The 25,333-nt window shown below is 32.5% G+C and overlaps 1 protein-coding gene and 1 long non-coding RNA gene across 10 annotated transcripts in view; one reads left to right on the top strand and one right to left on the bottom strand.

The window, feature by feature from the left end:
- LOC127720729 (uncharacterized) overlaps nucleotides 1-25,333 on the top strand; it is a 187,233-nt gene that overhangs the window by 118,815 nt on the left and 43,085 nt on the right. The gene's annotated exons all lie outside the window — the stretch shown is intronic.
- The window catches only part of LOC127720701 (segment polarity protein dishevelled homolog DVL-3-like), a 49,749-nt gene that overhangs the window by 20,342 nt on the left and 4,074 nt on the right, over nucleotides 1-25,333 (bottom strand). For 7 of the 8 annotated variants that reach the window (XM_052227450.1, XM_052227447.1, XM_052227448.1 and 4 more), the window contains exons 3-6: nucleotides 14,736-14,860; nucleotides 13,199-13,281; nucleotides 9,070-9,135; nucleotides 4,405-4,619 (exon numbers count right to left, since the gene is read on the bottom strand). In XM_052227450.1, coding sequence (XP_052083410.1) covers nucleotides 4,405-4,619; nucleotides 9,070-9,135; nucleotides 13,199-13,281; nucleotides 14,736-14,860 — 489 coding nt within the window. Of the gene's footprint in view, nucleotides 1-4,404; nucleotides 4,620-9,069; nucleotides 9,136-11,059; nucleotides 11,826-13,198; nucleotides 13,282-14,735; nucleotides 14,861-25,333 lie in introns of those variants that run through there. The other variant, XM_052227455.1, reaches the window with a different exon arrangement.

Raw genomic sequence — 25,333 nt, 5'->3', positions numbered from 1 at the left:
AGTATCTGAGATATGGACTTGACCACCAAAACTTTTTTTTCAAGTAGTCACTGAACCATGAAAATGAGGTCAAGGACAATGGACATGTGACAGATGGAAACTTCGTAACATAAGGCATCTATATACAAAGTATGAAGCATCCAGGTCTTCCACCTTCTAAAATATAAAGCTTTTAAGAAGTTAGCTAACGCCGCCACCGTCGCCGGATCACTATCCCTATGTCGAGAATTCTGCGATAAAAGTTGCAGGCTCGACAAAAACCATAATCAAAGTGTTATAACTTATAATACAACTATCTCTGCCATTTGATTTAATGAACCTACATATGTATGGGCCAGAAAAATCAGCATAGAAATATTGAGCAGATGATGCTTTAAAAAATATCGTAATTTCAGAAATTTTTGGTGCATTTAATGTTGAACAATGGAAAATAAAAGAAGAATGTGTCTGAGAATACAAATGCCCCCAATTCTAAGTTAAAAAGGGACATAACTCTAGAACAGTATATGACTAACTGCCCAAATTAGAACTCTATGTGATGTGGTTCTTAGCATTGTGTATGAGTTTCTTTAAATTTGGATGAGACAAACTTAAGTTAAGAGTGAAGAAACTGAAACATTTGCAATTTTCCAAGTTATATAGAGGCAAAACTCTAGAACGGTTAATGACATACTGCCAAAATTTAATCTCTGCTTATAGTAGTGTTGTGTTTCTTTGCATTGTGTATGAGTTTTATAAAATATGCACGAGGCACACTTGAGTAAGAGTGTGGAAATGATTTTTAATTTTCCAAGTTATAAAGGAGCATAACTCTAGAATGGTAAATGACTCACTGCCCAAATTCAAAATCTGTACGCAAGTTTTGGTTCTTAGCATTGTGTATGATTTTCATAAGAGTTGGATGAGGAAAACTTAAGTTAGAGTAAACAGATATGGGATGGACAGAAGGATGGACGGAAGGTTGAGGGAAACCCTTAATACCCCCTCCACTGTGGCGGGGGCATAAAAATGTGAGTTTACTTATTATGATTTTTGGACATGCTGAATCAGATAATGCTGCCAAGTTTATAAACACTTTTCATTTTTGTGAAACCTTTCCATTCACAATATTTGCAACAATAAAAAATTCGCAAAAACATTTGAATTCAAAATATCTTACACTAGAACAATTTTTATAAAATATGCCAAATTTTAGAAACATTAAGTAGACATGAAACCACAATTTGATTGTGTCTAAATTAAACTGTAAGTCATTCAATTCAATTGTGAGAATGTGTACCCTTAAAGTCTGCCCTTTATTAGTACCAATGCAATGCACAGATTTAGAAAGTGCACAGACTTACAACCTTGAATATGGCTGTTGTGAAAGCTTAAATTAAATTTGCAATTAATTTAATCTCATTACATCATATACTATTAAGCATTTGAAAATATTTTTTCTTTAATCTAAGAAAAAACAGCTTTTAAAATTTTTTGTTCAAAATAATTGTATTCCTATACTTCCCCTACCTTTATAAATCCTTACATCTCCATTAACAAATTGTACAAGTATCATAATTATACCTCACCTGCCTTACATTTCATTAATATTACTAAATTTCATCTAATTATAAGAAGCATATGTCCACTGCAATAAATTGTTCATCTAAAACTAGTTACATCATCGAATTATGATATTCTTATAATTAATAATGAATTTCTTTGTAAAATATATGATTACCAAAAACATTAGCTATCTATATTTAGTTCAGGTCACCTAACCCGGTTCATTTTAAGCCTCATCACTAATAACCGCCAACATTTTTCAATGTGAAGAATAGAAATCAAAATAGAGTACTAGAATCTTTTTTATTCTTATGACATCATCATCATCTTGGTTTAATAATTTTTTAGTTTATTGTCATCAACTATGCATGATGTCAGTGTCTCAACTCACTAGCAACATGTTGTCGCAGTCTTAGATCTTTGGATACATTGATAGTCGTCTGATCTGTAAATTAATTTTGAAAAGCAGACGATGCTAACCCTGATGACACAACATGGTTTTGCTATTTTTGGAGTAAATGAAATCCCCACAGTTTTTGTTTGTTACCTAGATTTGTTTCTTTTTAATTGATTTATGAGATTTTAACATTGGTAAACTAATGTCTCCATAAATTTATATTATATATCATATATGATGCTTTGATCAGCAGTATTCAACCTTTCCAGGATCAGCATAAGCACATAAACATAAAACTTGTTATATAACTTGCCATGGTGTAAACAAAAAGTAAATATCATGTCAATATCTTCAAGCATGACTAAAAACAGTCTGGAAAACTGATTGTATGAGTGAATTTTTCAAGTCCAAGGACCATAACTCTGCACAAAATTATTAGACTGAAACAAAAATTTGAACTTGATCTGTAACTTGTGATGATAAAACTATATACCAATTATCAATCAATATTGTATAAGCATGATGAAAATAAAATGCTCCGCTGGGCGCAGCTTGATACAACCGCAGAGGTCGAACCCTGAACAGTTGGGGCAAGTATGGACACAACATTCAAGCTTGATACAGCACTGAATTTGGATTGTAATTAAATATTTGACACAGCATAGGTTTCTGACACAGAATGAATGTGGTTTAAGAACTTAAAAAATTTTAATATACTTATTCAAACTACATCATTATTATTTGCTTTCACATATAAATCAAATTTTTTGAACCCCCTTATGATTCATCACCCCCAAAATCAATCCCAGCCTTCCCTTTGTGGTATGGTACCTTGCAGTACAATTTCAGAGAGATCCCCTTAACACAAGTTATTGTCTAGAAACTAGAAAAATGCTTGTTTTTTGGCCCCAAATTCCTAAACGTTTAGGGCAATTACCCCCAAACTCAAACCCAGCTTTCTCTTTGTGATATGGAACCTTGTAGTACAATTTCATAAAGATCCATACACTTACACACAAGTTATTGTCCTGAAACTAGAAAAATGCTTGATTTTTTGCCCCTTTTTTGCCCCTAATTCCTAAAATTTTGAGGCAATTACCCCCAAAATCAATCCCAGCCTTCCTTTTGTGGTATGGTACCTTGCAGTACAATTTCAGAGAGATCCATACACTTGAATACAAGTTATTGTCTGGAAACTAGAAAAATGCTTGTTTTTTGGCCCCTATTGGGCCCCAAATTCCTAAACGTTTAGGGCAATTACCTCCAAACTCAAACCCAGCTTTCCCTTTGTGATATGGAACCTTGTAGTACATTTTCATAAAGATCCATACACTTACACACAAGTTATTGTCATGAAACTAGAAAAATGCTTGTTTTTTGCCCCCTTTTTGGCCCCTAATTCCTAAAATTTGGAGGCAAATACCCCCAAAATCAATCCCAGCATTCCCTTTGTGATATGGAACCTTGTGGTACAATGTCAGAGAGATCCATGCACTAACACACAAGTAATGTCTGGAAGTTACAAAAAAGCTTATTTTTGGCCCCTAATTCCCTAACTGTTGGTACCATATACCCCAAAATCAATCCCAACCTTCCTTTTATGGTATTGAACCTTATGGTAAAATTTCATAGAGATCCATTCACTTAAACTAAAGTTAGAGTGTGAAAACCAATGTGTCTTCGGATGACGCTGACGACGGACGACATCGACATCGAAGACGACGACGCCAACGTCATACCAATATACGACCACAAAATTTTTTTTGCGGGCGTATAAAAACATTATATATGATTAATAGTTCTCTAAAATTAGATATGATGTAATACAGTGTATATCTATTTTCAAATTATAATCAAATATAATTAATAATTCCAAATATTTTTTCTTTCATTTGTCACAAACTAATATAGATTTGTAACTTATCTATAAAATGTCAACAACTTATCTACACAATGTAATGTATTGAAATATATACATAATAAAAATAGATTATTATCTAATTAAAGGATTTCTCTTCATAATTTTTTTTTTATATATATAGCATTCAGAAAATTAGTTTATACTAAATAACTAACAAACCTGCCAAAAAATTCTTCAAATAATTGAACAAAGAATGTCTTTTAAAAAATTAGTTATCTCCCTTTGTACAGAAATATGGTTTAACATAGTACTCTAACATTAGATATGGTCCAGAGTTATGGTCCATAACTCTGGATTAAATCTTCAGACTGGAACAAAATTTGAACTTGATCTATAACTTGTCATGATAAAACTATATACCAAATATCACATTAATATCTTCAAGAACGAAGAAAAAAAGTGTGGAAAGCTGATTTGCTGGACTGACAGAAGGACAGACAGACAGACGGACTGAGTGCAAACCTAAAGTCCCCTTCGACTTCGTCGGTAGGGGACTAATAAGAGTATCTTTGTTTAACAATTGTCAATTCTGTGTAATTACCCGACTAATAGGGGGCATCCGATGTTTCCGTCTTTGTCGTCGCTTTTGACGGCCATATTTTGAGGCAGTTCGGTTGGTTGTGTCTGTGACTGTAGAAAATCGACTGTCATCATCGGTATCAAAGAAACTAGTGGTGTCTATATCACTACTGAGCACGGTGGAAGAATCGTATGAATGACCATGATGTTTACTGTGACCGTTAACTCGAGGTGGACCTGAAACATACAAATAAGAAATGATCATCTTCTTCAATGTTCATCCTCCTTCTAACTTTCCAATGATTAACAAAGGGATCTGTTCAAGATAAATAAAAACATATGCATGATTACTTTACTGTCCCATCATCTAAATACCAATTTCATTTTATGTATGACAACAGCATCATAACAAAAGCAGCATAATGTAAAATTATATCAAATCCTTATGTTTTATTAAAGTCTGACTGGAATAACATAAACCACAAGAAGTTTAGTATCATAATAAACATAAATAATACTTTTATACAATTATATATTTGTATTTATTAATAGGTTTCCACAGATAAAAGACCCCTTAGTGTGTAAAATTAGATATTATATAATTTTTATCTCTTGATATAAAAATATGATATTGCTGAAGATGAAAATCTAACAATTATCTGTTGTAACAAGTCACATAAATAAACCCTCCAAGTGCATATGGCACTCTTTACTGAATGATTTAATCAATGATCAAAGATTTAATACAAAGAACTTCTTAAAACAGTTCAAAACCTTAAAAAAGAGGTTTATAATTTATAGTAAATAAACAGTTACAGTAATAAACTTACATCTGTTTACATAAGTAACATTGTATATACATTTACTGTTTCATTTATAAATGAATCTGCCAATACAGGGTGGAATTTTGCAAAGAAAGTGCTTTTCAATTAACTACAGTGATAGCAAATCTTTTATATAACAAGGTATGTTCACAAGTTGGTAGTGAAATCTCAAAAATCGTGATCTTAATTGTGTTAATAGGTACCATGATATCTCTCTCCAAGAAAATCAACAAAAAGCAACTAATCCTTTCAAAGAAGAAGAGTAAGAATATATAAAACAAAGACCATTTCTTGCTCATACTATAAAATGTACATGTTCAGTGAACAAACCAATAATTCAACTTATATTTTTAAGTTGTTCACATCATAATGAAAATTTGTACTAAGCTTCAAGTTGATGTGACCTAATGTTCATGGTAAACAACCTTGACCTAAAACTTAAACCTGATCTTGGAAAGACAGACAGCCACACAGACCGAAAAACATAATGCCCCTCTTATATTATAGGTGGGGCAAAGCAATTAATACCAATTGGTTCTTGATCTAAAGGAAGACCTTAATTGTGGAGATTTATTGGTATTTTGACTTTAATTTTATTGGTAAGATGGCACAGCTCACATTTTTCATTCAACCTCTGAGCATCATAATGTAAAACAAAACAGATTAATGGTTTCAGTTAAAGCTAAAAATAAACCTTTTCTTTTTCCTTAATGTTTATACACAATACCTTATTTATAGCCCTGTTATTCAGCATTAATTCAATAGACTCAAATACTTCTGTGATAACATTCAAGTTACTGACATTCGCATCAAGTTTAATTCTGATAATTAGCAAAGCCAAAAAAAATTGTAACCCAACTACCCCACTCCTGAATCACCACTTACTTCATTTCTTGTTGACACTGGTAATGGTCTACACAATAACTAAAACATTACCTTAAAAACCAAATCTGATAACTTATCAATTATTCTTTATTATTGGTTTTTAGGGAGGATTAGGACAATTTACACACGATTGTAAATTTATCAAACTGAACCTATTAACACTGTTTATATGTTTATGTACTTATAATATTTAAAATAAACATTCAAACCTATCAACTGCTCTATTAAGCATGTATCCTTATCATATTTCCCTGCCTGTGTTTCGGTGCATGAAAAAAGGTGTGCGTATTTACTTTAGATACTATCAAAACACATTCACTTGCTTAGACTTTTAGGTGCTTGCCCATGGGTGAAGATGAGTTAACTTTTTAAAGGCTTTGTTTTCATCTGTTTTTTTACAGATAAGTTAACACTGATTAGTCAGCTATGCAACCACATTTCCTGTTGGGCATTTTTTTTAGGACCATCAACAGATTGCAACTGTTCATGATAAACTCCTGTATAGATTAACCTCCTATAGCAATTTATACACTTATTAAGAATCCTTGATCCTCAACTGATTTTAGACACAACAAAACCAGCAATTATTTATCAAATCTACCATCTTTTTCAAATGTACACTAGAAAAGTTTTTGTACTAAAGCAAAGAAAAATTAAACTACATTTTTACTCTTCCAATGCTATTTCAATACAATGTATATCCAAGCATCTACAAAATTTCACCTTTATTGTATAAGATATTGGCTATGATTGCTGAGACAAATTGGTTAATGTAGATATGACTTGTGTTCATCATTACAACTAATTAGTAGATTATATCACAGATGTGAGGATAGCTTTGTCTGGGATCTCACTTCAATACACAAATTACTTAAGATGTATTGGCCCATTTCACCTGTATGGAAAGCAGATGAACTCATATCCTTGGATGAATACAGTCTTTATAAAACTACGCACCATGTTTAAAGATTTTGTGACCAATCACATTACTAGACCTTTTGGACCTAGCCAAAAGTTGGACCAGAAATCCTCAATGCTATATCATTTGTCTGATTCGAATTACTACAGGATATATTAAATATAAGCATGTATATTATCAGGTGAAAATTTCCAAAATGTTTAGCTTGAGTATATGGAAATGTGGCTTAACATGGACTTCTCTGGTAAAACTTATCCTGGACCAAGAGACAATATGATAAATCAAGGAAATATTAATTTTGTGAAAACTTCACATCAAACACTTTACAAAACCAAGTCAAAAGCACTGGATTTCTTTCGTATGAACCAGTCAACCCCATGACTCTTTCATTTGTCTGATTGAACTTAATACAGGAGTGAGGACATGTTATATATAAGCAGTTATATTTTCATGTGAAAGTTTCCAAAATGGTTAGCTGGAGTATATGGAAATGTGTCTATTTGTGGACTACTCTTGTCCAGCAGTAACAACAGTATAATTTAAAGACAAGAAATCAAATATATAATATTATCTAAAAGTCTACAGTAAACTGAAATGTTTTAACACATGTAACATAATACTTTTGTTATAAACAAAGGTATATTTCTAAAGAAGAATTTTGTTTTCCCATCACTTCCCTCAGCAACAACTAACAGTATATATTATTTCTCTCCTTGTGTATTTTAATACTAGAGATAAAAGAATGTAAGATCCCCTGAGTTAATGTAAGATATGATTATATAACACACAGCTATCATTACACTGTAATTTAGTGGAACAGTTTATAATGTGACTGCATGTGGTATGCATGTGTTATCTCTTAAAATTACAAGCAAATGTGAAAATTTTGGAAGCATCATTTTGAACAAATTAATTGAAAACTTGAATAGCCTCAAATCATTGAGAATAAAGTTTAAGAAATAATTATAATCTTTTTTGGGATTTTTTTCTCTATTGGGTTTGTCAGAATTTAAAAGATTGAAAGATGTAATACCAATATTAGAAGTTGTTAAGAGATTGTTTTTCATTTCCTATTGTGTAAAAATTTGTTTATCACAATGAACATTTTGCTGATTTCAGATTTTAACACCGATTTGAAATCGTCAATATTAATTATCTTCCAAAATTTGTTTTGACTTCTATTAATCCATTTTTTTGAATTATAGAACACCTATAAACCATTATAATGTACCACCTACGTAACCATTAAATCTGACTTAAATCATTCCATCTTGCTTTAACAGCTTATTAAAATTCATTTACACAATAAATAAATATACTGCAGTGCTTATCTATCATATTAAATACCTATCATGCAAACTTAACAATATTTTAATATTCAAATTTCTGTTGAATTCAGAATATAAATAATCTATTGATGTTTACATGTTTAATTTGACTAATTATTGGCTAGTATTAATTTGGACTTTAACTGTCATTACCTACACAAGGCATTAATCACCCAATGGAGTGGAACAGGTCAATGATTTAAGATTAGAGATAAGACTCCTTCAAGGTGGTCATTTTGTTACCAACTTATCTTTTGAAACAGTAGGAGCATGACTTAAAATATCTGATCAAACTGTTTTGGAGGAAATATTTGTCAGCAAGAATGTATCTGCAATTATTTTAATCTGTTATTTAACTTGGCTACTGAATATATTTTAATCTAGATCATATTTTGTAAAAGCAATGTACAACTGAGAAAGCAAAACTTTCAAGGTTCTACATGCAATCAATCTATTATTAATATTCCAACTTAAGAAATTTTAATATTACCCAACATTTGTATTCTTCAATGTATAAAAGTAGAGCAATGGACATCTACCTATGGACAGACCATCAAAGACCTTTCAACAAAAGGAGACAAAAACAAAGAAAAACACAACATTGGCCTTACATCAATAATATATACATTTGCTAGTAGAAACTCTAATTTTTAACAAACCTTGTCCAAACAAACAGTAAAACTTAAAGCAGCTTTGGTATAACTGCATGTTGAAATTAAAGCTATACTTACCAACTGGATCCCCTGGTCGTCGGAAATTGTGGTTATAACTGTGTTGGCGAGAACTCCGTGGACGATCTGTAAATACATAAAACAAAGCCTTAAAACACATGAAAATTTGATTCATGTAATCCCTAAACAGGGAATTTTAGTCTTATTTGGTGAAAAAATATTCATGCATCAAGAAAGTGGACTATAAAACACCTCTGATCTTTTTACTTTTCAAAATATTAAAACTGTTTAAGGTAAACACTGAACTGTATCATAAAGTTTACAGAGGTTCTGGTAATTCAAAATATCAATCACAATTTTTTTTTCATGTGGTTGTGAATAAAAGGTTCTAATCTTTATTTTAATCAAATGAAAAATAATTCATTTAGAATCTTAACCCCTCTTTAAAACTCTTGTAAGGTTGGTGTGAAAATTTCAAGTAGCTCAGAGAGAAAATTTATTAAAATCCCACTTATCAAAACAGTATTTTGTAGTTAAAATATTTCAATAAAACATCCTCAGTTTAATAAATATGTCAAATGACTGACACCTGGGTACAAATTTTATCAACACAATAACAGTGATTTTGTAATAAATGGAATCATCAATGGATTTTAATAATGAATAGAATTTAACACTCTTGGTCAATACAAGAACTGAAAGGTTTCAATTAATAGTACTACCAATAATGTCATCTTGGAGAAAAGGAATTTGACAGTTCTGTCTACAAGAATGACTCTGCTTGTCATTGGTCAACAAACTGACCAAATATTTGTACTGGTTAACTAATTCATTTAGTTGGTATAAAGCAGTAGATGGCAGATATAAATTATTTGTTAAGAAAATTTTAAAATATCAGAAAAATAGAGCACTAAACATTTCTTTCTCTCTCTATCATGTCTATCTCTAGCTACATTCATTTATTAAAATCATCTGCAGTCGATTACTTCTTCTCATAAAGAGATTTTTTAGGTAAATTTTAAATAGTAGAAGATATCTGGCAAAGATACTTTTATAGGTTATTTTCACTAGCATTTGTGCAGGCCAACCAGATATGTCATATACATGTGTACAACATGTTAAACTTATCGAAATCATTTTTTATATTGACACAGAAATCTACTATAAAAATACTTCTGAAATTTAATCATAACAAAGACTATCCTTTCTAAATCCATCACAAAAACATATTATTTGTACTCAGTATTGACTCCACACCTGAAATGATGTAGACATTGCACATGCAGAGTACTAATGATGATACCCATTACAGACATGTTCTCTCACACCTAAGCACACAATTCAAATTAACATTTACATGCAGTTATGTTTGTTTAGATAATTAACCCACCATTATGTTTCAAGTCTTTCTACAGATGTTTGAAAATTTTGAGAAAACCAAGTGACTTATGTAACGATTGGATACATCTGCAGTTACAGCGGAAACAATAATGATAGAATTGACAGATGTAAGAACGCATCAACAACGACAAGATTGTATATACACCTTACATACAGGTTGGGTGTTGATCTCACAAGTTGTGGCATCATATTTGACTATAACATATAGTTTTTATTATTAAGATGTTTTGTTCCTTACATTCTGTGATAGTAGATCTAGACATTCTAGAATTTCATTTTTTTCTGAAAAATGGCTTAATATCAAAAACTTATTCAGCAGCGCAGCAATTACATGGATGACATTAGATAAATTTTCAATTATTGAAGACATAGTAATAGCAATGTTTATCAAATTAAGAAAGAGGACAAAAGATAGAATTCATCTATACTGGTAGTTTAGAAATTCAAGACAAAATAATCAAGATTTATCACAAAATTAAATAAAATGTAGCTTTGAGAAATACCAATACAGTCACAGGACCAATAAGGTTGATATAATTAACAAATGTTGTAGATAACTGCAAGAACACAGAATCCTGAAACCCTAACTGGTTAACCTTTTGATGACTTTTCTGTGTGTAATTGGACCGTTAATTGATATTGGTCTTACCTGCCTGACTGGACTGTTTGTTAATTACTATTATAACAAACCAAGCCATAATTACATTTCCTCATCATAAAGATATTCAACATTGTCTATGGTCAACATTAATAATTCACATCACATTATATCCCTATAGGTACATTTACTGACCCATATATGACCTGATTGGAAAGAATGGTTTCTATTTTGTTAACCGTTCACAAATATGCAGGTGGATCTCTCCAATAGTCTCTTTCCAAAATGTAACTCACACTGGAATGTTTCAATTGGAAATAACACTTTCATAAAATACACAAATTATTAAAGATTTCCACTTTTTAAAGCTTTTCCTAGCAAGGCAGAACATTTCAATGGAGCAAGTTTTTCAACAAATGTCTAATCTACTGAAGAAAAATATTAAAAAAGTTTTCCTCTGTCTTTTTTTCAATATTTTCTTACAAGATCCTTTCAAAGTTAAATTTCAGTCAGAATTCCAAATTTTTATAACACACAATAGTCAATGCATTTCAAATCAACAGATGCACAACTGAAGTATAATTTTTATGTGTTAATTTGTTTATAAAAATACTTAAGAAGATCAATCCAAATCTAAATCAACAATCTCAAGTTGGTCAAAAAACTTTAAAAGGTACAATACACAAATCCAATTTAACACTACAATAAATTTAAAGCCTCTTAACACCATAATCCCCTTGTCTGAATCATTTGAACTGATACACCATTCAACAAATAATCCTTTACTTATATAACAATTATTTAATGTCTTTTTAGACTTAAATGTTCATGCACAGTTTTAAAATCTCTTTAAATACCTATGATTCTATTTTTTTTTTTTAAATCAACAGGTAATATCCAATCCAGAGGCAGCACCTGTTTATTTTTATTATTCACCTGGACGGAAAATTTAATTTATATCCTACAAATTGCTCAGTTTATGAAGAAAAAAAATCAACAACTTCGTGTAAAGTGTTTGTTATGAAATTAAAAGTCTTAATTTAATTGTCAACATAGTGTGATCGTTAAATCAATTTATTCTTGATCTTTGACTCAATTCTAAACCACTTATAAACATATACCTGTCATAAAGTGTCAGATCTTGAGGGATAAAAGGAAACAATTCTATCAATTACTGAACGTCAATGGCAGGATCAAATGTGATTAAGTACCAAAATAACCAAAACTCTTAGAAACTAACAGTAACACCAGTATTTGTTTAAGAATAGCATGCAAGGTCTGCATACTTCGGATTAAGAAATTATCAAATTTAAAAGACAACAATATAAATCTTCTGTCAAAATGCATACTGTGAAGGCTTAAAGCTTAAACATTCTTGACATAATCCTTGAATTTTCATGAGAATTTTCTTGTGAAAATAAGGCCGTATAATGCCATGTGTATCAAAATCTATAATAGACAATAGACCTACTGAATATATTAAATTTGCTGAATCATTATGTAATAAATTTTCTCATTAAATAAAAAAAAAAACTAATTTAAATATATCAACAACAAAATTTGTAAACTGAGACAAACTGAGACAACCTGCATGTAACTTTTTTTTAACATATCCAATTTATGGTACTTGTAATTTATTCAGATTTTTTGATTGATCAATGGTATATCAACACCAAACCTATCGTAGAAGCACAACTGGCCCATATATTCATGTTATACATATACTGTGTGCATGCATTGTTAATTTGGAAAAGAAAAAGGGATAGGAAATTTGGTACAGATAGAGATCCTGTTTTGCCAAAGGATAGTCAAAAATCTATTCAAATGCAAACAACCATCGTAACAAAGCTCATCTTTCCAAAAAATCTTCTTAAAATAATAAAACATTCAGCAGTCTGTAGCTCTTGTATCCTGCTATTTTTACTACTCTATTATAGAATCAGTTTTTTTTTTACATATATCACAATTTTGTTCTGCACAACACACATATTTAATCTGAACATACTCCCCTCCCCCTTCATATGATTTATTGTACATGTAACAAAACTTCATTCTGAGGCAACTATTGCCTCTCCCCACCCCACCCAAAAACAACTTATCTTACCTTGAATTGATCACAGAATCATGTAAATGTAAGACAATTAGGTCTTTTAACCCCCAACCCCTTCCCCCTTTTCCTCCTCTACTCACCTCGCCGTGAACTGATCACAGAGTCTGTTTCTGTACATGTATCACAACTTTGGTCTCTGCTAGCAACAGAAGAAGCATTCGCACTAAAAGAAATGAGACAATGTAGTTTTACTCGTGTATTTTATATATTTTAAAATCTCATTCACTTGTGTAGATAGACAAACAAAAATTGATATTTCTGGGGGTGAATCTAAGACTACATATCTTTTTTTTTTCCTGCCAAGAATTAACTGATTGATCGGTGATTGCTTTACACATTATCAAGTTCACTTTTTATAAGGATATATTTTTTTCATAGGTAGTTGACCTGATGTGATCATGGTCTTATTTGGAATTATTTATTTTCAGTTGATTTATATCAATTGTGTAGATAAAATCTATCTGCCATGAAAAAGCCAATAGTGCTGAAAGTGGCGTTAAATACCAAATATCAATCAATCAAGTAGAAAAGTTTCTTTATGTACTAAGTAATGTCTGGACATCCCATTTCGGTGAACTGTCATTTTATCTGACTAACAATTTCAATTTATACAACACTTATGTAAACGTTTCAATATCTTACATAATTGCCTCTTTACTGTATGAATGATTCTAATAAAATACATGACACTGTTAAATTATAGAACTTCATATGAAATATTCTGTATTCTCAGTCCTACTTTGATAGCCTTTTTATCAAACTAAGTTTTAAAATCTTTCATAACTTTATTTTATTTCAATGTGTAATATAAGAAAACATTTTGATCAATATTTCTTTTTAAACAACAATAGAATGTACAATTAAAGCCTTGATATCACCATTTCCACTCAGTTGCTATTAGATGCAAAAAACATCAGATTTTGGCAAATTATTCCACCTGAAGGAACTTATATATTTTGATGCACTGAACAACTTTATAGTACATCCTATTTATTTCAGGTGCATCATTCATTTTAATTGGGTAAAAAATAAAATGAATCCTTAAGTGAGAAATTGAATAGCATAATTGATACGTTTCATTCAGTAAGGAGTACATATAGTTCACTATTAGCATAATGTAAATACTTACCAATGCTCAAATTTCAAATTAAATTTGTGTTTTTTGGAGGGTCATTCAGGGTCGTTTTTTTTTAATATATAAAGTTGTATTTATTATCAATAAACCACATGTATATGGGAAAACAACATCATAATATTATTATGGCAACGCCATGCCTTTATCCCCTTGCAAAGTTTAAACAATGTTACCTAAAAAGTTTTGTGATATTGATATTTGTGGTCAAACATTTAATTAGAAACCTTGCAAAACCTGTTTAGCTATACCAAATATTTCCTGACATGTCAGCCAGATCGACTGATATTATAGCCTAAACACATAACATGGGGAAGCTCAGCAATGAGGAGTACGAGTTGTACCATACTGCCCAGGGCCTGAATTTAATAGAGTAGGGGGCATCTTGAGAGATTACATCCCATGAATTTTAGTAGGACAGAAAGATAAAACTCATCACAGGATCTGGTCAAGATACACAGGCACTATGAATATTTACTACTTACTGAAATGAGGGAGGTCTACTGTCACCAATACCACCTACTCTCTCTGTTGGTAAGTGTACATCTCCTGCTTGAGAATCTGTACACTGAGACTGGGAATCTGATGTGCTGCTTTCTGCTGGAACCAGCTGATAAAAAAAGAAATTTTTATAAACACTGCTTTTAATTATAAAACATGTAGTATTGTACCTTTACCAAATTAAAATTTTAAATTGAGTTGTATCTGGCAAATAAACATAAAATGGCTATATGTTGAAACAAGTTCTCTCCCTTTGTCTATAATTGTGGGTAGATTACATCTTTTTGTACAGACATTGATATATTTCGATAATTAAACTGTTTGGGAATGTATCAAAATATTGAAACTAATTACACAACCATTTATTTGCAAATGAGAACATCATACAATGTTTCAGTTAACTAAGATTATCCTAGATTTACTGTGTGTATAGGGAATATGAAACTTTTTTTACGTCAAAATTCAATCAACAATGATCACAGAACAAATTTAAATATATAGTGCATTGAAAATGTGGACATTTTCGTGTGGGGATTATTTTTGCTTATTTTTTAACAGCATAAAATATGTGAAAATGCCCCTCAACAAGAATATTTTGTATGTATCAGGAATATTGAGGGGAAGAGGGCACTTATCCTCGATAGATGCACAGATTTAACCCACACAATAAATCTTAATGCATAGCAATCTTGAAAATATCAACTAGCAAATATATGAATTACAGTACTTCTTTGATTCAAGATACTTTGCACAGCCCCAAATTGACCATGTCAATCTAAGTTCCTTCTTCCTATACCATTCCTGACAGATCACATATAACAAATTTTATCTAGTGACAAGCAGACATTATGAACGCAATCTATAATTGATTATTATCCCTTTCTATAACAATATTATATAACCGACTATAATATTTTATTTTGAGAGTTTGTCAATAAGTCTGGAATCATAGGCTCCATCTAATCAAATATTACTTTTGTATCCTCTTATAGACTAAATGTATTCTATCAATATTAACTTCTTTCTGCTTTGTAATGACAGTAGAATGATTGTCTAAGTAATACAGATGCTGACAGGTACTTTATGGTTACACTTTGATGTATTGTAAATTCAGAAATTATTGGGTGCATTTATTATTGCGATTTTAACTATACAGAACAAAATGTGAGAATAATTATTGAAATTTCAAAAGCTGCATACAAATATATGTGTTTTAGATTTCAGAATGCAAGTTCTTATTTTTGCAATACTCTGACACCCAGTGGCAATATTCACAATAATAAAAACCTTGCAATAATTTTGATTTTACAGTAGTTTACGGTCACACTTTGATGTATTCAGGAACTTTCAAACCAATGCTATACTCTGTTAGCATAAAATCTGTTTTAAGTTAGACTTGTAATCACTGTACATGAACTACTAAAATTAGATATGAGCAACAGTTTTACCAAAAACTATACTGTACTGTTGACTTCTGATATCAAAAATTTTTTGTATGCGACATCTTGGTCAAGTTGGAGCCATTTTTTGTACGGCTGTATAAACATTAATGGGATCTTAAAATAAGCATTCTGGACAGTTCATGCAGCTTTTTTATAAATACAAGAAAGTTTGAGGGGGGTTCGAATTCACATTTTAAGTGTTGACAGGCTAGTGATCCAGTGATTGAGCAACTTAGACCACTCCGCCACAGAGGCCCCACAAGATGTCTGAAGTCCTAAATCAGACTTGAACAAAATCTATATATATTGCACATATTACTGATATCTGACATATTAATATTATATCTTATGACATGCAAAGAATGTTATATAACTAGATTCATAGTACTTTGCAGTTTTCAAATTCAAGATGACAAAATGTGGCCATCTCCTTTCTGACCCACAAAGATAGAAAATGAAACACTACAGTATGGGCTACTATGCAAGACAGAATTAAGCTATGTCCTTATTCTCAATATATGTGCACGTGCCTGAAATGGATTTGAAGAAAAACTTTTATCACTTTTGAAATATCATCTATCAATATTAGCTTTTATGTTTGATCTTTCAAAGCAATTTTCACAAATTAATAGGTAGGCGTGTTATTCCAGTGAGAACAGGACCTTGGAGTACAATCTCTAACAATCATAAGGGTGGATTATACACCTTGAACAATAACTGAATAACTTGATCAATATGATTCGAATCTCATATTCATACAGGTTTCTCACAATACAAAATTGGTCTACTATAAATATCTGTACAATTGGAACTGAAGAAGCATCAAGTTGATTACACACAACAAATGACTTATACATAGATTTAAAGTCACTTTTTACGTCAAAAACCAAAACTTATTGTTGATATTTATGTTAAGAAACAAACCTTTTTGTTGATAATTCACTAGATGAGATCAGAAATCAATTAACAAGTACAAAATTAAACATGTTTTCCTAGTAAGTATTCATAACAAGTATCTTTGACTATTATATATGAAAATACTAATAACAGAATTTAAAATTTAATCTAAAATATGCAAATTATTGAATGATAATTAGATGTATACTACATGTATCATATGCACATTACAGATCTTAGAGGTTTAATTTTAATAAAGATATTGCCACAATGTGACGTGAAAATTAGAAAAAATAAATGGGGAATGTGTCCATGCTTGCAAATAACATTATAAAGGGACATAACTCAAGAACCCTAGCCGTGTTGCTACCCAAATTTGTACTTGATCAGAATTTTGTGGTAATAAGCATTGTATACAAGTTTCATACCATTTGGTTGAGGCAAACTTATGAAAGAGAACGGAAAAGAAAAATTCAGCAATTTTTTCATTTGTAAAGGGGCATAACTCTAGAAAGGTAAAAGTGACGCCACCAAAATTCAAACTTGATCTGTGTTTTGTGGTAATAAGCATTGTATATAAGTTTCATAACATTTGGTTGTGGCAAACTAAAGTTAAAGAACGGAAACCAATTTTGGGACTTATGGACGTACGTACGGATGGACAAGGGTAAACTTAATGCCCCCAAAAAATGAGAAGATTTGTTATGCTTGGCAATGAGACAACTATCCAACACAGACTAAATGACATAGATATTAGCAACTATAGGTCACTTTACCGCCATCAAAAATTACCAAAACCCATACTGCATAGCAAGATTTAAAAGCCTGGACATGTTAAATGTAAAACAATTCAAATAAGAAAAACAAGATGTCCAGTGGTAAATATTTAATGCATATTCACTAATCTTTTCAGACCATGTTTCTGTTAAGTGGGTCAATCAATCTGACTTCATTTTCTAATGAATCCAATTCCTTGTGCTGAACCACAAAACAGATTGTAAGAAACACTTTTAGAACATATGGGACTATGGGCATATTGTTGTGAAGATAACATTGGTACATCATAACTGTTTACAAAAGTGTAAAAATGTCTAAGTAATTTTTTATAATTTTCTGAATGTCAAAAGAACAGAAAATCATCAATAAGATTATATTGTACCAAATCCTCAAAGGGCACCTGCTAATCTGATTTATTATGTATAAAAAGTAAGCAATCTATCAATCATGTCTATCAGAAATCTCTTTGAAGTGAAGCTATCTTTAAAACAAAACACTCAACATGTTTACAATCCTCATTATAAACTAAAAGATAAATGGCACAAACACTGCACTATTTTCTCTCCATACTTTTGCATTATTATCATTGCCTGAAATGTCTAACTAACAGAAAACAACACAAAAAGTACAGGAATGGATCTTTGAAACTTGTATGGATCAGATATCAGGAAAAGTGGTGGTCCGAAAATCCTGACCACTACAATTTAGCAAAGGCCAGATGCATTTTGGTATTTTGCAACAGAAATAGTGGTGGAACCAGCAGATTTTCTTCAAGGACAGCCAGGGAAAAAAGATTTCCAGAACTCTGATAGATGAGTCATATTCATCAATTTCACATAGATCTCACCAAACCGTTTTGACTATTTTATTTGCTCAATAATATTAATACTTTTTCTTCCAAGATGAGGCATACTTTTATTATGGGTTAAAGCCAATGTATGGCTTTAGTCATTCATATTCATAACTTGGTAACTATGATTGATCAATTTTGTTTGCTTAACCTCCAGTGGCAAATATTTCATGCATATTTAGGGCAAAATAAATTTAACATTTAAGCAGTCTCTACAAAGTTGGTCAACCAGGATAAAGGGCAGGATGGAGGGAGTACCAATATCCCCTGTATTTGTTTCACTACCAGGATAAAGGGCAGGATGGAGGAAGTACCAATATCCCCTGTATTTGTCTCACTCCCAGGATAAAGAGCAGGATGGAGGAAGTACCAATATCCCCTGTATTTGTTTCACTACCAGGATAAAGGGCAGGATGGAGGGAGTACCAATATCCCCTGTATTTGTTTCACTACCAGGATAAAGGGCAGAATGAAGGGAGTACCAATATCCCCTGTATTTGTTTCACTACCAGGAAAAAGGGCAGGATGAAGGGAGTACCAATATCCCCTATATTTGTTTCACTCCCAGGATAAAGGGCAGGATGGAGGGAGTACCAATATCCCCTGTATTTGTTTCACTACCAGGATAAAGGGCAGGATGGAGGGAGTACCAATATCCCCTGTATGTGTTTCACTCCCAGGATAAAGGGCAGGATGGAGGGAGTACCAATATCCCCTGTATTTGTTTCACTACCAGGATAAAGGGCAGGATGGAGGGAGTACCAATATCCCCTGTATTTTTCACTCCCAGGATAAAGGGCAGGATGGAGGGAGTATCAATATCCCCTGTATTTGTTTCACTACCAGGATAAAGGGCAGGATGGAGGGAGTACCAATATCCCCTGTATTTGTTTCACTCCCAGGATAAAGGGCAGGATGGAGGGAGTACCAATATCCCCTGTATTTGTTTCACTACCAGGATAAAGGGCAGGATGGAGGGAGTACCAATATCCCCTGTATTTTTCACTACCAGGATAAAGGACAGGATGGAGGGAGTACCAATATCCCCTGTATGTGTTTCACTCCCAGGATAAAGGGCAGGATGGAGGGAGTACCAATATCCCCTGTATTTTTCACTTCCAGGATAAAGGGCAGGATGGAGGGAGTACCAATATCCCCTGTATTTTTCACTACCAGGATAAAGGGCAGGATGGAGGGAGTACCAATATTCCTGTATAAATTTGTTTCACTCCCAGGATAAAGGGCAGGATGAAGGGAGTACCAATATCCCCTGTATTTGTTTCACTCCAAGGATAAAGGGCAAGGATGAAGGGAGTACCAATATCCCCTGTATTTGTTTCACCACCAGGATAAAGGGCAGGATGGAGGGAGTACCAATATCCCCTGTAATTGTTTCACTACCAGGATAAAGGGCAGGATGGAGGGAGTACCAATATCCCTGTATTTGTTTCACTCCCAGGATAAAGGGCAGGATGGAGGGAGTACCAATATCCCCTGTATTTGTTTCACTACCAGGATAAAGGGCAGGATGGAGGGAGTACCAATATTCCTGTATTTGTTTCACTACCAGGATAAAGGGCAGGATGAAGGGAGTACCAATATCCCCTGTATTTGTTTCACTACCAGGATAAAGGGCAGGATGAAGGGAGTACCAATATCCCCTGTATGTGTTTCACTCCCAGGATAAAGGGCAGGATGGAGGGAGTACCAATATCCCCTGTATTTGTTTCACTACCAGGATAAAGGGCAGGATGGAGGGAGTACCAATATCCCCTGTATTTGTTTCACTACCAGGATAAAGGGCAGGATGGAGGGAGTACCAATATCCCCTGTATTTGTTTCACTCCCAGGATAAAGGGCAGGATGGAGGGAGTACCAATATCCCCTGTATGTGTTTCACTCCCAGGATAAAGGGCAGGATGGAGGGAGTACCAATATCCCCTGTATGTGTTTCACTCCCAGGATAAAGGGCAGGATGGAGGGAGTACCAATATCCCCTGTATGTGTTTCACTCCCATGGTCATAATTGTAAGGTTGTTTTACATACTGGAATTTGAAACTCAACAAGACTAAAATAATATTGTTAAAATATATTTAAAATTTTTACAGAAATTTCCCTAAAAGCAATATTTCAGGGAATTCATTCATGGTTGTCTTTAGATTGATCACAATATCGTTTGTCATTCAGGAAGCTTTGGGTTAGAATTTCAATAGTCTTGTTAAATTTATTCACAACTTTTCTAGACTCAGATTGATTTTGAGTTTGGCCTATTGTATAGACAAGTTGTGTGATAATTTCTGATTCCTAAGTGTCTTGTTGTTTTTCCTGTTGTTGGTTTGCTGTCACATACACCCACATCTTTTATTCATCTTTGGGGCCTCAGTGGACGAGTGGTCTAAGTAGTCTTAACTACTGTATCATTAACCCGTCAACACTGAGTTTGTGAGTTCGAATCCAGCATGTGGCAGGTGCATTTGACTCCATTTTTTCACTTATTTTATTTTGATAAATATCACCTGGCTGAAAAAATATCAAGACTGAAGGATATTATGCTTTCAGTCCTTGAGTATTTAATGACAAATTTCAAGACTGAAGGATATTATGCTTTCAGTCCTTGATTATTTAGTGACTTGTTCAATATAAAATTCCTAATACTGAAATACATTAAAGTACCAGTGGACAATTAAATTTACATGGGCAGGATGGAAAAATCATTTGTTTGTTTTAGTTGGTATAAAATTCCACTTATCAGACCCTTGCAATATTATTTGGTGTATAAATGAAGGCCTACTGAAGAATCACATGTACTTTAACCTTGAAACAAATGAGGTCAACAACTTTTTTATGTGTTTGTCTATGAATATAAAATAATTTATTGTAATATGAAGGAGAGATAGTATCCCAGTCTCTCAGAATTCAATTCACAGTAATGAGTTGCAAAACAACAAAGCCGTAATACCCTCCATACTTTTTTAGAACTGCCCCAGCTGAACGGTCTTGACAGCAGGGAGTTCAATCATGTAATTCATGGTCCATAAACTCTTCCCAGATGTATTTTTATGAAAACTTTTTAGAGTTCAAAATCGGAAAAATGTGAAAAGTAGCCAAAATCAGGTGGGGGTGGGAGTCTTTTGATGGCCACTACGTTACTGGTTTGGGCTGTAGGTATTATCTATTATCATAAACGCATACATAGGTGGTACTTCCAGTCAGTATGGTTGGACTGCTTTAACTATAAGATAATAATTGAATGACAAAGAAACACAGTTTGGTCAATGTTCCCTAAATCTAAATACACAGTTTAATAGATCTGCATCAGTTATAGCATCAAGAGTCAACTCATTTGCATATTTTTTAAAATGTCGTATTTTCAAGAAATCTCTTGGGGTCGAATGAGTTAAAATCTCTGTCATTTTCTGATATAAATAATATCAAATCCTTCTGGTTTTTCCACACGTTACACCACCATACCACATAAAAATTTTAAACTGTCAGTGACTTAATATAAAGAAATAATCCACAATCCTTGCTTTCCTCCATTACAAGAGTGCACATGCTGCAATGTCTCGCCTGCTTAACTGACCATTGATTTTATGTTGATTGTCCTAAATATAAGTTTTACCACAAGTATCACATAAACTTAACATGATCCAAAAAAATGAGGTCAAGGTCAGATAAACCAATCCAGAAATACATGTACACCTTCCTATCATTTCATACATCAAATATAGATGACCTTTTGCTCATAATATACAAGAAACAGACCAAACCATAAAAACTTTATATTGACCAATGAACCTGTGTATGAAGTATACATTTCTCAACTCATATGATACTCAAGAGCTTGCAGCTGCTATTCTGCCAGACTTTGTAAAATGTCATTGGTGTTTGAGCAAAAAATTAATGAGCCTGGGTTTCAAAGAAAGTTTCTTCCATTACTCAAAAAGTTCATCAGAAAGACCTAAGGCCAACCTTAAAAATATGTTTGTTTGCAGTTTTCCGACTGTACCTTCAGACTGCAGGGTCGGTAGGTAGGAAAAATATTTTATTTTATCAGCCAGAATAAAGTTTAAACAAGTAGTTTAACACAAACCAAGTTTCTTGTGAAGAAAAAAACATTTTAAAACAACAAACACTGAAAACCAACATGAAATGAACAGGCATTTTCAGGTTAACACCTTTTTAACCAAAACTGAAACTTAACATAGTGTCATTATACAATTTATGACATAAATTTATGGTATTATGAAATACTGGAACACTTATAAACAAGGAATGACTAGAATTGTTGTAAAGAAACATATTCACTGACATATATGCATCTTTACTAGAAGTTTTCATGAGTAGAGTATTTGCATCAGAAAAATGTAGATATTAAAGATTCAAAAGACAATTTAGGAGTGTGTTAAAAAAAGATTGAATCTTCCTCAATTATAAAAAAAAGACAACTTAAAAAAAAATATATAAGACATCTGACATAAAGGTTATATTTGGAAAGATATGTTGATGCCAGGCTTTAATTAAAACAAACAAAAATCTTAAGTCTAGCTTTGGGGTGAAATCCATAGCACCCCATTAAAAGTAAATGGTCTGTACTGAAATGTTTGACTGCATAAAAAATTGGCAGCTTAGCTCCTAGCTAAGGACATATTTCAATTCAATTCACACAGGCCACACATTTTGGGTATATTTAATATTGTAAGAGAGAGAATAATTGCAATGAGTGGGACAGACCCCCTTATCCTAAAGGAGCATACTCATTGCAATCGAAGATAGATTTGATACAGAGAGAATATATTTATTTCTCAAGCCAACCATTCATTTTCTCTACATCTTTGTGTAGTTTGTGTGGCTTCTTATTGATTTAACATTTCAAATGCGTCCTATCACCGTAAAGGCGTGTTTACAGTTATCCATGAAGTCACGGAGGAGTCTGTTTCCTCTTTGTCGTCTTCACGACGATTTAAAGAAAATATGGCATACTTCAAGATGCTGTCGAATTGTTGAACCACTGATATTGGTTCCATAAAGTCAGTCTCAAAAGATTCTGTATACGATTTGTTTGAGACAGAAACGGTTATCGTGTCGGTTTTATGAATATCCGCTGCATCATCGTCAATGATATCATCGAAGACATCATTCCGTGTGCAATTCTGCCTGAATCAGTATAAACAGTTTACTATGAAACTTTTCTGTGTATTATTTGTCTTAAAATTGACAGAAGACGACAGAATAAAGTACTCCTCCATGACTTCGTGGATACCTGTAAACAATCTCCATGTGCTTTACCATTAAAAGGTCCAATGAACGCTTGACAGGAAGGGAAGAAAAACCGAACTTCAAACATGTAATTGACCTAGACTCTAAATCAATTCCTGAAACGACCCGAAATTCCGGATCGAGTCAATTGAAGTATTAAAAATAATTTCTTCAAATTAAAAGCAATAAAATGTTCACAGTCGGGCGGATTTTCGAAGGTCGGTCGGTAAACTGCAAACAAACAATATTTTAATTTAAGCCTAATAGAAAAATATTCAGTGTCTACTTCGCAAATAATACAAGATGGTCTTGAGTTATATATTCTAGGTGCTTAAGTTGTGTATCTCTTTATTTCACTTTAGTTTCCCCATTATTTTCTTCATGCTATTATGTTTCTTTTGGTCATTTGACTTTTGACATGACTCAGTATTTCCCGCCATTGGTATTTTAACTTTGTGCATTACTGATCCAGGTGGGTCTTCAGATGCAATTCGGACACAAAGGGTTTTTACAGTGTTGTTTTTATTTTAATTACCCTTCACTGGCCTTGTATTTTATATTACTTATTTTCTTCTTTATCGAACCCTTTTTTATGACTGGAGGCAGGAAACAGACATTAATTTTACCTTATTTCCATTTTGGCCAAATTATTTTAGCTTAAGTGGCAGATATATATTTATAACTTACTCGGTAGTTGACCAAATTCACAACAGTGATCAAAAGTCTAATAGGAACTGTCCTATTAATGGATTATTTAAATTTTGTTTTAATATTTCTCAAAATTTTCTTTTTTAAAAACATATGTGGCTCAGTGTTCTCCCCAGGCCCTTAAAGGACTGCGGGCCCGCGATGTATAATTTTTTAGCGTGGTTCTATCAGTCTTACAGTTAGAGTAGAAAATGGTGATTTTTCATACAGTTTAATAGTTATCTACATGTATGAGGTATCATTACTGCAGTGTTTGCAACTGAATCGTCATCTCTATAAAGTTCCAAAACATTTAGCCTTGATATTTCATTGAAGGGAAATCAAACAAAAGTTTAAATGAATATCCAAGGATGATGTTGCCTAGTTTGGTTACAATTGGCATAGTAATTTCAGATGAGAATTTTTTTTTAAAGTTAATGTGCAACGATGTGATAAGCCAGTTAATGATAATAGCTCACACTGGCCAATGCAAGCTTAAATAAAATGCTCTGCAGGGCGCAGCTTGATACGACTGCAGAGGTCGAACCCTGAACAGTTGGGGCAAGTATGGACACAACATTCAAGCTTGATACAGCTCTGAATTTGGATTGTGATTTAATATTTGACTGTTGGTACCATAACCCCCAAAATCAATCCCAACCTTCCTTT

This window comes from Mytilus californianus, unplaced genomic scaffold, assembly GCF_021869535.1.
Source record: "Mytilus californianus isolate M0D057914Y unplaced genomic scaffold, xbMytCali1.0.p SCAF_11, whole genome shotgun sequence".
Taxonomy (NCBI): Eukaryota; Metazoa; Mollusca; class Bivalvia; order Mytilida; family Mytilidae; genus Mytilus; species Mytilus californianus.
The sequence above is the reverse complement of the archived record's forward strand: the minus strand, read 5'-3'. Positions and strand labels throughout refer to the sequence as shown.